The sequence below is a fragment of the Tupaia chinensis genome, unplaced genomic scaffold, assembly GCF_000334495.1.
Source record: "Tupaia chinensis unplaced genomic scaffold, TupChi_1.0 Scaffold000113_1, whole genome shotgun sequence".
Classification (NCBI taxonomy): Eukaryota; Metazoa; Chordata; class Mammalia; order Scandentia; family Tupaiidae; genus Tupaia; species Tupaia belangeri.
The window spans coordinates 7,732,947-7,745,781 of NW_006159577.1; the positions used below are offsets into that span (position 1 = coordinate 7,732,947).

At 38.5% G+C, this 12,835-nt stretch overlaps 2 protein-coding genes across 2 annotated transcripts in view; one reads left to right on the forward strand and one right to left on the reverse strand.

The window, feature by feature from the left end:
• MCMBP (minichromosome maintenance complex binding protein) overlaps positions 1 to 5,586 on the forward strand; it is a 31,830-nt gene extending 26,244 nt beyond the window's left edge. The window contains exons 12-15 of the mRNA XM_014586098.2: positions 673 to 806; positions 2,051 to 2,215; positions 4,209 to 4,297; positions 4,668 to 5,586. Coding sequence (XP_014441584.1) covers positions 673 to 806; positions 2,051 to 2,215; positions 4,209 to 4,297; positions 4,668 to 4,794 — 515 coding nt within the window. The 3' untranslated portion in view covers positions 4,795 to 5,586. The remainder of the gene's footprint in view (positions 1 to 672; positions 807 to 2,050; positions 2,216 to 4,208; positions 4,298 to 4,667) is intronic.
• A 3,274-nt stretch (positions 5,587 to 8,860) lies between these two features.
• Positions 8,861 to 12,828, reverse strand: INPP5F (inositol polyphosphate-5-phosphatase F; the record flags this gene model as incomplete). The annotated part of the gene is given in 4 exon segments (XM_006172313.3): positions 8,861 to 9,625; positions 9,628 to 9,984; positions 9,987 to 10,063; positions 12,806 to 12,828. Coding segments are annotated over 4 exon segments (1,173 nt in total), but the record flags the coding sequence as incomplete, so codon positions are not given.
• Between the last annotated feature and the right edge of the window lie 7 nt (positions 12,829 to 12,835).

Here is a 12,835-nt window from a genome sequence, read left to right on the forward strand (position 1 = left end):
TATATATATATATATATATATATATCAGCTATTGAAGGTTTTTAAATTAAGATCTTTAGTGAATCAATAAAATATGGAGAAATAAAAAAAGGCATGGAAAACAACTGTAGATACCAGAGGCAGTGTGGAAGGAGGGTGGGAAATGGCAGAGGGTGAGAGGTGGGGGGGGAGCAATGGAAAATAATTGGTTGATAGTAACATGTATGGTAATATCCTTGATTGAGCTAATATACAATGTATTCTGGATGGAAAATCTTATTTTGTATACTGTATTGATATACAGTGAATGACCGTAAATAAATAAAAACAATAACAAATGAAGGTCTGAAGGGGACAAGAGCCATTAAAAGGATCTGAAAATGATTCACAAGGGCTGCCTGTAAAGCCATATGTGCTGGAAATTCATCATATAAACAGGATCTGAATAAACTATGGACTTTAGTTAACAAAAATGTTAAAGACAAGAAAAACATGCTAGGCATATGTGCATTTGTGCCCAAAATTCCAAAAGAAGAGTAAAGAAGGAATTGCAGTTTAGCCATCCCCTTTGAGTGATGGTTTCTCAGTTTCTCTCTTTTTGTCTTTGTCTCTCTGTTTCTCCAACAAGTGCATGCACCTTATGGCAAAAATCTAAAAAAAATAAAACAACTGAAAATTTTCTCGCTTTTCTAGGTGTTCACAATGTGACTGCCCTGAGCAATCTAATAACTTGGCAGAAAGTGGATTATGACTTCAGTTATCACCAGATGGAATTCCCCTGCAATATTAATGTTTTCATTACTTCGGAAGGGAGGTCACTCTTACCGGTATGATAAATCATTTTCTTTCTTTTTTAAAAAAGTGAATTATTTATTTATGATTATTATTTTTAATTTGACCAGGAAGAGACAGAGAAAGTAAGAAAGCAAGCCCTCAGATTTGGGACTAGAGCCACAGTTGGCCATGTGGGAATCCACCACCATAAACATCCTACTACCTGCTGACCCCATGATAGATCATTTTCAAATAGAAGAAGATTATACTGAAAGATACTCTTTTGTTGTTTCTTGGTGCTTAGTTTTGTTTTTAAGTATTTGCCATATGTGCACTCATCAGAGAGAAAGGGAAAGTGAGAAATCATCTCCCAGGGTGAATGGCCACACCATTTTCCTTTTGGGATTTTGGGTGTACACAAACATACACCTGGCATGATTTTCAAGCCACCAAGATCGGGACCCAAACCATGGTTGGCCTTGTAGGAGTTTAGTGCCTTAACCAGCCACCACGCCACATGCTGGTCCAGTACTTAGTATTAATAGGTTATATTTGTTTAAAAAATTCGGGCTGCTCATAGGAAATTGATCATTCTGTTCCTGCCTTGTCAGCAAATCCCACAAACAAAGCTTTTGGCCGCAGAAACTCCCACATCAAAGCATAGAAAACAGAAATTGTAAATTACCTGGTTAACATCAGGTTTCTGTTCTTGCTATCTTTGTCCTGTTGTTTTTTTTGCCAATCTTAGGTAAGAAATATTTCAGAGTTTGTTTTAAAATGTCCCTATGTCCCTAATGACTTGGTAATTATTTTTATGCTTTATGATGAAATACTCTGGAATGTCATCAGAGTGGCTGATAAAGAAAGCTTTTTATTCTGAAGATGATGAGAAATACTCCCATTGTTTAAAATGTCTAGGCTGTCTCTGTAATAATGTTTACCTGTGATTAATGAGAAACCCTCTTGACTATGAATAAAATGCTCATTGGCAAGTTTTCTGGGGGAAAGGGTGCTAAACATTGTAATTAGCTACTTTTTAGAAGTTGGTTACCTTTTTAATATGCTTATTGGTACAGCTGAGGGAACAATTAATTAAAGAAAAGCTCACTTTCATAATTATTACTCAGGTAGTTATTATTATTCATGTAAATTAATAGGAACAGATCCCCTCCCACTTCGCAAATAATGAATGGTATTTTTTGATTCTCTTAGGGGCTGGTAGAGATGATATATCCTTCTGAAAATATAGATTAATGAATGAACTTGGAAAATACTGTGTACTTTTTCTCTTTTTTAGGCAGACTGCCAGATTCACTTGCAACCCCAGCTAATTCCACCAAACATGGAGGAGTACATGAATAGCCTTCTCTCAGCGGTGCTGCCTTCTGTGCTGAACAAATTTCGCATTTATCTGACCCTTTTGAGATTCCTGGATTATAGCATATCTGATGAAATAACAAAGGTACGTTTGGATTAAGAGAAAGGATTTCTCAGGCCAACCGGTGTTGTAATGGTTAAAATGCTGGATCCCACGTGGGCACGTGTGCTTACCAAAGAGACAGACAGAAAACAAGAAATCTTCCCCCCACCACCCTGGTGGGATAGCCACACTACAGTCCCTTCAGTCTTTCTCACAGGATTTTGGGCACACATGCTTGGCACGAGTTTCAAGCTGCCATATCTAGGACTTGAACTGTGGTTTTGTTTGTTCATGAGGGAGTCCAGTACTTTAACCACTGTGCCACTGGAAACAGTAAGTCTCCCAGTGCAAGCTGAGGGGCTATTACATGTAGGGGCAAGCCTTCAGCACTCAGCCCTGCAGTTTACAACCCTACCTTAGTCTTTATTTCCTGTCTGTGCAGAGCCTCACTATTATCAGAGGTGGGAACTTAAGGTCTCTGAGCATGTACATAGCCTTGTGAATTTATAGAAATCAATATGTAAGATTTTGAAAGCCTTGGATAGCCCAGTCTACAACTAATTCTTTTAAAGGTTTGGGTTACCCTGTTTGCCATAACTATTATCTAATGTCTCAGGCAGCTGAGGTGATTAGTAATTGTTTCTGAAGCCAGATGGTAGCATATCAGAAATGCAACTGAGCCCATATGGTAGGAGTTGTGGGTTCATACCCAGTTACCTCCCTAGCACACTTGGTACACACATGCCCATGATTCAGCTTGCTGAGACTGGGTAGATGGCAGCATGGGGGCCCTGTTGCCCCCCTCTCTCCCCCGCCCATGGAAGAAGTAAATAAAAAGGAAAAAACAGTTTGTCTGTTTGGCTAAATGTCCTGGGGAAAGAGGTTGTTCACATTGGTCAGGTTCTGAATCAGAACTAAGACAACTGTACAAAGGGGTTCTTTGAGGATCCATCAGTCAGATAATGACAATTCTCTGGGAAAGGCCTTTTTTTTTTTTTTTTTTTTTAATTGGCCAGAAAGCAAGTGTGCTATCAAAGAACCAGAGAGGGAAAGGAAAAAGTACCCCCTATGAAAATGGTCACTTCACAATCCCTTCTCCATTTCTCCATCTTGTTGGGATTTGGGGCATGCATGTACATGTGCCCAGCATGTTTTTTCAAGCTGCGAGGGCCTAGTCTTGAATCATGTAGTCAGTCATGTGGGCTTCCAGCTTTCTTAACCACCAGGCCACAGAGCCGGGCTCTCTAGGAGAGGCCTTTGAAGGAATTGCTGCCTTAGTCTGCTCTCTCCCATGGTTTCCAGACTGTTAGTTTTCATGGCTGTCACACAGGTGTGGGGGACATGGGATATAGGAACATGGCAAATTAACATGCTATAAAACCCAACATTCTGGGACCAGCAGTTAGCGTAATGGCTATGTTGCTGGACTTCCCCGTAGTCGACCGCGGTTCGCGTCCCGGACCCAGTGGCTTAAAACTCAGGCCGGGTGCGTGTGCCCAAGATCCCGAGGAGAATGGAGGAGAAGGGATTGCGGCATGGCCATCCCCCCTGGGGGGTTGATTTCTCGCTTTCTGTCTCTCTGTCTCTGGCGAGCACACATGCCCTATAGCCAAAAACAAAAACAAAAACCTCTCCCCAAAAATAAATAAACAAACAACATTCTTACCAAGAGTCACCTGTTTTTCTTGAATAAATGTTTCCCAGATTTCTGCAAGCATCTTTTTCTTTCCAGAGTTCTTAAAAAGCCAGTTTTAATCAATGTGTTCCCAAGTGGTGATAGATGTCAGAGGTCCTTACTTTGCCATTTTCATTGCAATACTTTTCCCTTTGTTTAAAGGCATCGTGTTAGCAAGGCGAGTTGCTGATGTTTATGTCTGTTTCACATTTTCAAATGAACCTGCGGTTTGTTATCTTGTTTAGAATATATTCTTCAGCATTATTTGTGTGTTCTCAATCTTTTTGCCTATATTATCTCATATATCTAAGACATAGCTGATATGCTTACTTTAAATCTATTTTTACTTTTTTGATAAAGGCAGTTGAAGATGACTTTGTGGAAATGCGTAAGAACGACCCTCAGAGTATCACTGCTGATGATCTCCACCAGTTGCTCGTGGTAGCCCGGTGAGTTGTATAAGTCTGATTTTTTAGTAACCTGCTTATAAGCATCCTGCTTCATTCAGCAGTAACTGAGGAAAACGGCTAACAGCAGAAATGAACTTTTCTTTTAAAAACTCATATACAAGGGCTCACTGAGGTGGAAGTTCGTTTGACCAGCAGTCTCTTCAGTAGAACTGGCATACTGCTTGCCCTGTAAGCTTCCCAGAGTGAGCCACCCACCGATTTAGACTCTCCAAAAATTCCTCTGTAGAAATCTCACTTAAGTTTAGCTACCAGACAGTCTTGTCTCCTAAGGTTGACTGTATTTTTAAAGTCTTATTTAAGTTACTATCTTAGCTCTAGGCTTAAATTTGTTTCTGTTATTTCAAACCAGGTTTCTGTCTCTCAGTGCGGGTCAGACAACGCTGTCAAGGGAACGGTGGCTAAGAGCAAAGCAGCTAGAGTCTTTAAGAAGAACTAGGCTTCAGCAACAAAAATGTGTGAATGGAAATGAACTTTAAAATCTGATATTAATGAAGAGTAATGGGAAAACTGTAGCCACATCATTGTAAAATTCAAGTATCATTTATACCACATTGTTTTATAGATAATTTGTATCAAAACCCAATGACTTTCTTGAAATCAAGACTAGAAACACCTGAAGTTTATATTATATTCAGTAAGGACTTTTACCTCACTGATTTTATGGAGCTTTTGAAGTTTGTTTTATAATTATATAAATTAGTAACTATGTACAAAAATGTATTTGATATTAAAGTTTAATATTGATAATGTTGCTGATTATACTATTTCCTTAGCTTCAGCGAAGTCATAGGCCAGACTCTGTTGAAATGTTAATATTAATAACTTCATTTGAAGTAAACTGTTGCAGTTTGAAAATCAGAGGATTGTATACTTCTGAGTTGTGTCTTTCCAGTTAACAATGGGTATAAATAAGTGTTCAGTGGTCCAAGTCACAGAGTGGGATGTACTTCCATTGATTCACTTAGCCATGTAAAATTCCATAGTGTCATTATGTAGACATCTTAGCCACTGAAACTTTTTCCACTTAACAGTTAACAGTTTATGAAACTAGTCATTTTTACATTGCATGGTTCCCAAACTTCAGGATTTCATGGACCAGTAACATTTTTAAAAACTTTGGGTATTGACATGGTTGCCAGTTTATTTTGCCAAGTAATTATCACCTTTCTTTTTTTTCATAAAAGGACAAATTCAGAATAAGAGAGAATCCTTTAATCCGAGTAAATGTAAGTTTTTGATGGGGTAGAGGGAACCTATTACATTGTCTTTATTTTTCTCATTACTGCCCCATGCATTTGAGAACCACTGTTTGATGGGACTCACATAAGGGAATGCTGCCGTATGGTGTTTTGCTCAAATATGAAATAAGCAAAACAGAAAACTTAGAAATACCCTCTTCAGCAAAAAAAAAGGGGGGAGGGGTTGTCATTTAGTTGCTTTGATGATTATATTTTGAGTTTTTTTTTTTTTTTTTGAGAGGTTTTTGCTATAGGGCGCATGCGCTCGCCAGACAGACAGAGACAGAAAGTGAGAAATCACCCCCCCGGGGGGATGGCCATGCCACAATCCATTCTCCTCTCGGGATCTTGGGCACGCACACACACGCACCCGGCATGAGTTTAAACCACCAGGTCCGGGACACAAACCACAGTCGACTACATGGGAGTCCAGCAACATAGCCATTAGGCTAACTGCTGGTCCCTATTTTGAGCTTTTTATACTCATTTATCATCAGTTTGTTCCAAATATGTTGGAATCAGCTAACATCTGCTAGTCTAGTAATGCTCTGATAGAATTGCAGGTGGATTTTCCCCAGACCAATTACAGTTTCAATACACACATTTCTAAAGGAACACAAAATAAATTACCCATAGCTAGACAGCAAAATAATACACTGTAACAGTATAATTATGGCAACAAAAACCTTCAGTAAGGTTGGAACATTACTTTCTTAAACTACCTATGGCATATGCAAAAATTTCTTTTAGTCAATAACTTACCTAGTTGGAAACAGATCCAATGAGTCCTTAAATTTTTTCTTGTAAGGCCTAAATGACATTGTTAAGGAAACAGGGTCAGCCTTGAAAAATCAAGGAATTCATTATGCCTAATGAAGTGAAGTATAAATTACTAGTTCAGCAAAATTAACTTTTCATAAACTCAAATCTATTTTTATAAACTAATGTAAATAATGTTTATATTAGAATTCTAACTGGTTTTCATTTTTATAACTGGTAGACTAGATTTTCTTTAAACTTTTAGAAATAAAATGGCTCAACTGGATATGTGAGAAAAAAATAATTTTCTTAAACTATCCTAGAACTAGTTACCATGTGTTTATGTGCCAATGTAAATTGTAATTTACCAAAGAGAAATACTTCATTTCCTCAGTCTTGCAGAAAAGTTCCCTCTAAAGAACCCTTCTTCCAATAAATGAAACTTCCCAAATTAACCAGTACTTTGGGCTGTTTGTTTTGAATGATAAGATTGAGCATCCTATGTGATTTTCTATGTGGAAAAAGACTCTACATGCTCTTGGTGGGAAACTGTTAAGAGGTAGAATAAAGGACGGGAGATGGTACAGGGCGGTATCCTTTCACTCAAGTCCTTTCCAGGCAGATCAGCTCTCAGCTTCAGAAGCCCCTTTCTCTTTGCCTGTATTTGTGTACATTCAAGTTTGTTGCTCCAAGGCAAGATACTGTCTGAATGACCAGGAAACTGAACTGACATTTGTATAACCCTGTGGAACCAAGCTAATATAGAACTCACCTTAAGCTAATTTTAGTGTTGGAAGTCTCTCTGGAACTAATTTCTGTGGATTCAAAAAAAAAATTTTCTGGGGGGTGGGGGGGTGGTGGATGTGCAGACACTTACCAGAGACCAGAAAAGGGAAAAAGCACCCCATAGTGGGGTGTAGTCACACTGCAATCCTATTTCTTTTTCCATCCAGTTGGGACGTTAAGCATGTATATAAACATATTCAACATGTTTTTCAAGTTGTCAGTTTCAGAATTCAAAACGCTATTGGCCACATGGAAGCCACAGGGCCAGCTCAAAACAAATATTGCCAGCAGACCTTGGCTTGTGCTTTCCTCTTATGTTGTAGAACCCAGTATTATCAAATCAGAACAGGAAGTAACACAATAAAGCCTTCAGTTATGAATGTTCGGGTTTTAAGATATGATTCATAGTCTATTTTGTCAGTTCTAAAATCATGGAAGCATTTCTCAAAGGAGTAAAATATTTGGAAGAGCTCAGATAAGATCTAATAACAAATTTACCCTGCTTACAAATCCTTTAATCTGATTTAATATCAGCCTCTCTCTTTCCTTCTATGGGAGAAAGACACCCCAACAAGGTCTTCATTTTGTGATCCCCTGTCCCAGCAGGCCTGGATTGTGGATACACATGTGCCCTGGGTGTTGAAGGAGGTCCTGGGATGTGAACTCAGGATCTTTGACCTCTGAAATGTTATGCAAGGAATTCTGGTACACAGTCACTTTAAATTACAATAGTACTTTATTTTAATAGTCACAAGATTTGACACTTCAAAAACAAAAAGATACCACCAATAAATAACAAAAGTGGAATGCTTATCAAAGTTACAACAGACATAATGTTGAGCTGAGAATCACTTCAACAGAGTAAGGCTCTAAGGATCAGAAAACGGATACTGTGTGGTTAAAAGGCCGCCCTGGTTCTGTGTGGTCAGGGCTATAGTCATAAAACCAGTGCTAGCACAATTGTGCTTTAGACTAAATTTTCTATAGTTTCGACAGTCTACGTAAAATGTTGAGGAATGTCCTGGAAAAAAAATTACGCCTTGAAAACTTCCGTTGGAATTTCCAATAGCCAATATACATATATTACATTCCTCCAAACAACAAAATAAAATTTAATAGGTGCTGGTATTCATGTCTGATATATCAGGTTTTGCTTTGATCGACAAGTCATAATGCTCCTAGATTCTGGGGTATATAGGTGGCAGAATATTTTTAATTTTTTTAAGTAGAATTTAGGGAAAATGAGGATCAAAAGGGAATGTATTTCTTGACTATACTGTCAATCTTCAATGAACTCTTCACAGGGAATAGTTAAGCCATTGAAACTAGCTTTTTTTTTATATCCAAATGCTTCACACTGAAAACACTTTAAAATCACTAAAAACTAAATGTATAATTTATAGAGATAACACACAGAAATGAACTGACAATTTAGAAAAATGCTAATCTTCTATATGTCTATGTCCAACCCCTTTGTGGTCTACTTCATATACTCTACCCACCCCACTTGAAAAAAAACTTTTCAGGTTATGTCCAACCTGATCTAATCCTGAATTACTTTAAAATAACAAATTGCTCTCTGTAGTGTGTGATACAGGTCTATACGAGGATACACCTGTGTGGTCCTGGCTTTTAAATTTGGAAATCTGCTCAGGTTCAGACTCCTTTTAAAAACTCTTCCCAACAAACATAATTAAATTTGTGATCCCTAAGATTCAGACAATACAGTTAAAATAGCCTAATAAATGAAAACAACTAATTTTTCCATTTTTAAAATAAAAATCACTGGATTCTTTGTGTCTAAAAACCTAAATCTGAATTATTCTTGTCTGGCATTGTGTAAACATATTTTTAAGTTCATTTTGCTGGGCTTCATTAACCACTTCAGGATCTGCAGGACTCTTCTGAACTTTTGCCACTGCAAAGTTTATCCCATGGGTTAATCCAGCTTGAGTGATACTTGCAACCTGGACCATGGAACTTCGAATCTTGGCAAAGGGAGAGACTGCTCTGCTGCTACTGCTCTCTGAAGGAGAAGGAGTTACGTGAAGCCTTGTCTCAAGTTCAAGCATGCTGGAACCAGAGCCAGGGGTCTTTTGAGATACAACTGCATGTACTGGTTCAACTGACAAAAACTGTGGGCCTGTTGCAGAAAAAGACACATCTAATTGAGATGGTCGAGAAGGTGTCTGTTCCATTGATTCTGATTGGGTTTCTTCATTGGCAACCTGATTGGTCATTTGATTTCCTTCCTCACTAGCCTGCTGAGACACAGACCTGGTCTCTGATAGTTGGGTCATTTTGTTTTGTGCATCTTGCACAAATTTGTGGCAGTAAATATCCACAGGCTTAGCAAAGCCAGTCAATATGTGTATGTTGTCAGCAGAAGGACTTTTCTTCAAGGGAGACTCCTGGCCTCTTCCGAGCCCACTTCCTTGAGCAGCAGTCATCTCTGAAGGAACATGGACGCTAACATCAGTGCTGCTGATAGACTGGGACCGACCGCCTAGCCGAGGTGCTGAAGGATAATACCACAACTAGGAAGAACATAATCTATCGGACCTACACTCTCTAAGGAATCAGCTAGCTGCCTATCTTCATCAGACTTGGAATTTGTAAGGAATTCATCAGAGTAGTATGAGTCATTATCTGAAGAAATGTCCCCATCAGACTCTGCCTGGACCTTACTATCCATCACTCCTGTGTTTTCCATGGTTTCAAGACTACTATCTGATTTCCAAAGATTTACTTTTAAGTTTGGTTTAAGAAAGTTAACTTTTGTTTCAGGTTTTGCGAAGTTTCCTAGCTTTCGTAGGTTGCCAATATTTACATTGGATTTGGTCTGCTTCACTTTCTGATTTAGAGATGAAAATTTACTCATTAAAAATTCTTTCCCTGTGCCAAAGAGCCTTGGTTTTGAGATCTGATACCAATGATGTCTTCATGAGGCTTACTGCTCTTCCTACAAATTAGAAGAGAAAAAGTTAATTACCTGTAGAATCCAATACTATCAGTTTGTAAATGAAAGCATTTTCAAGTTGGTCTCAATTTCCTGAAAATGGTGGATTCCTAATTGGTAAACTGAGATAAACCTCTGAAAGTTGACACTAAAACAATGCTTTATAAGCCATGTGAGCTATATAATTAAAAAATTTCAAACAGCCACATTAAAAAGAAACAAGTAAAATTAGCATTAATATTTAAACTCAATACATAAAAAAAATTTCAATATAGTTTTAAATGATTTTTTTTAAAGAATTCTTTATTTTTTAAAATTTTTATTTATTCATTTATTTATTTTAATTTGACCAGAGAGAAACACAAAGAAAGAAAGCAAGCCACCTGGTCCAGGACTCAAACCATGGTTGGCCACGTGGTCCAGTACCTTAACCACCATGCCACCTGCTGGTCACGATTACTTTTTTTTTCCAAGAGATTTTTTTCTATAAGGTGTGTACACTTGCCAGAGAGACAGAGACAGAAAGAGAGAAATTACACACACACCCCCGAGGGGGGGGGGATGGCCACACTGCCATCCCTTCTCCATTTTCCTCTTGGGATCATGGGCATGCGGACATGCATGCATGCACGTACGCATGCACAGTGTGAGTTTGAAGCCACCGGGTCCAAGACTCAAATTGTGGTTGGCCATGTAGGAGAGACTTAACCATTAAGTCATTTGCTGGTTTGAAAAAATGATGATTATCTTATCTTTTTGTAGTAAGAATTTAAAAGAGCCAATGTGTAGTATTCTATAAGTGCAGCACACTTGAACTCAAAGGAATCACATTTTCGGGGCTTTGCAGTCATATGGCTATCATTTCAGGCAGCAGAATAACCAGCAGCATTTAATTTGTGTATACTCATTCTAGTTTGCCTGAATTCAGGTGGGGGCTGAGGGAACTTCCATTTCCTTATGTTTTCTATAGTTTGCTTGAATTTATTTTACAAGAATGGGGCAGTTAACATAAGTAATCTCAGTGTTTACTCTCCTTTGGCACTTCTCAACTATAAGAAAAAAGTCTTGGTGCAAATTGTCACAGATGTCTCAGGATATACATTTGTACTCTTGGTCCTGCAGGATTACTAATCATGAGATTATTGCAAAAAAGTTATGAGATTAAAGAGCTACTGAAACAATTCTTTTGTATAACAAAAGACTGAAAAATCTTCCTTTGCATAACCAAATGGTCATTTCTCTAGTGGAATGTAGACCTGACTGATGCTCAGTAGGAGGAAAGATATTTTAAATTTCAGACAATTTGCTAAAAGGCATTCTTGTCTCAAGTTGAAAAACCCAGTGTTTAAAATACACTATTTTCTCTACAAAGTACTTAAAAGCTCCCTCTCTCCCAACTGTGGTTCAAGTCCTGGGCTCTGGGCCCTGGAAATTCATGCTGGACACTAGTGTGTGTGTGCCCAAAAACCCAGGAGGAGAATGGAGGCGAGGGGATGTGGTTGTGGCCATTCCTCTGGGGGGACTGATTTCTCACTTTCCCTGTCTGTCTCTCTCCAGTAAGCACACACATGCCCTATGGCAAAAACCTTAAGAGAAGAAAAACTCCCTTTCATCAGTTTGGGTTAAAAACATGGTCTAGTTCTAGAAGCACATGCTGTTAAGATACTGCCACTCCTCAGGCTCAGGCCTCACGGGAAGCTTGTGTTTGATTACTAAGCTATCCACTCAAAAGCCCAGTGGGTAGCTTAGTCCCAGCTAATGGGAGCCTGAGACACGAGGATCATGTGCTGGAAGTCAGCCTGGGCAACACATGGAGAACCTGTTAAAAAAGATGGGTGTAGGCAGGCACATATGGTTCCAGCTACTTGGTAGGCTGAGGTAGGAGGATCATAACATAGACCCACTTGGGAAGGTTATGAACCATATTTCATCATTTTTTTGCAAACTACCCCCTAGTTCAGTACTGGTAGAGATGGTCAGTGTTCTTCTATTAAAGCTTTTAAATGAACTTAGATGGATATCCTAAATATATTTCAAATGCCATACCACTCAAGAAAAAGAAAATCTGGGTTTTTAGTCTAGTGGTTACAGGTCTAATGTGGCCAGCTGCAGTTCAACCCCAGCCTTGGTAGCTTGGAGAAAAACAATACACTGGACATGTGGGCATGTGTGCCCAGAATCCTGGGAGGATGGATCAATAGAGAAAGGACTGCAGTGGGAGCACACCCATTAAGGGGTGCTTTCAGGGAAAAAAAGCTGACAGTCACAGTAGGTCTGAAAGGTAAGGGAAGGCTGAAGAACAGATCAGAGGAAACTACCAAAACAATATCACTAAAAGCAATGTGGGATTGTGGCTTGGATCCTGGAAGAGAGAAGAGAACAGGTGACATCTGAGTAAATTCTGTACTTTGCTTAACAGTATTGTTGCCAAGATTGATTTATTAGTTTCGATAATTATATGATTGTGTAAGATGGTAGCTGCACAAAGGTATATGGGAACATTCAACTATTTGTGCAACTCTCCTTTAAGTGTAAAAATTATGTGAAGATCATACATACATATAGAATTTAAATAAAGTATTACTTTTTAATCCACAGAAATTTGATAATTACCTAAGTACCAAGACATTATCATAATATGATCTCTTTCCTTTCCTTCATACTTAAAAGAAATAAGACCTTGGATTATGTATTTACCCTTGGGAGAAAAATCACAAGAAGTTTTGGGAGAAGTAATAGGCTCACCTCTCAAGTTTCTTCTCAATTATAGGTACA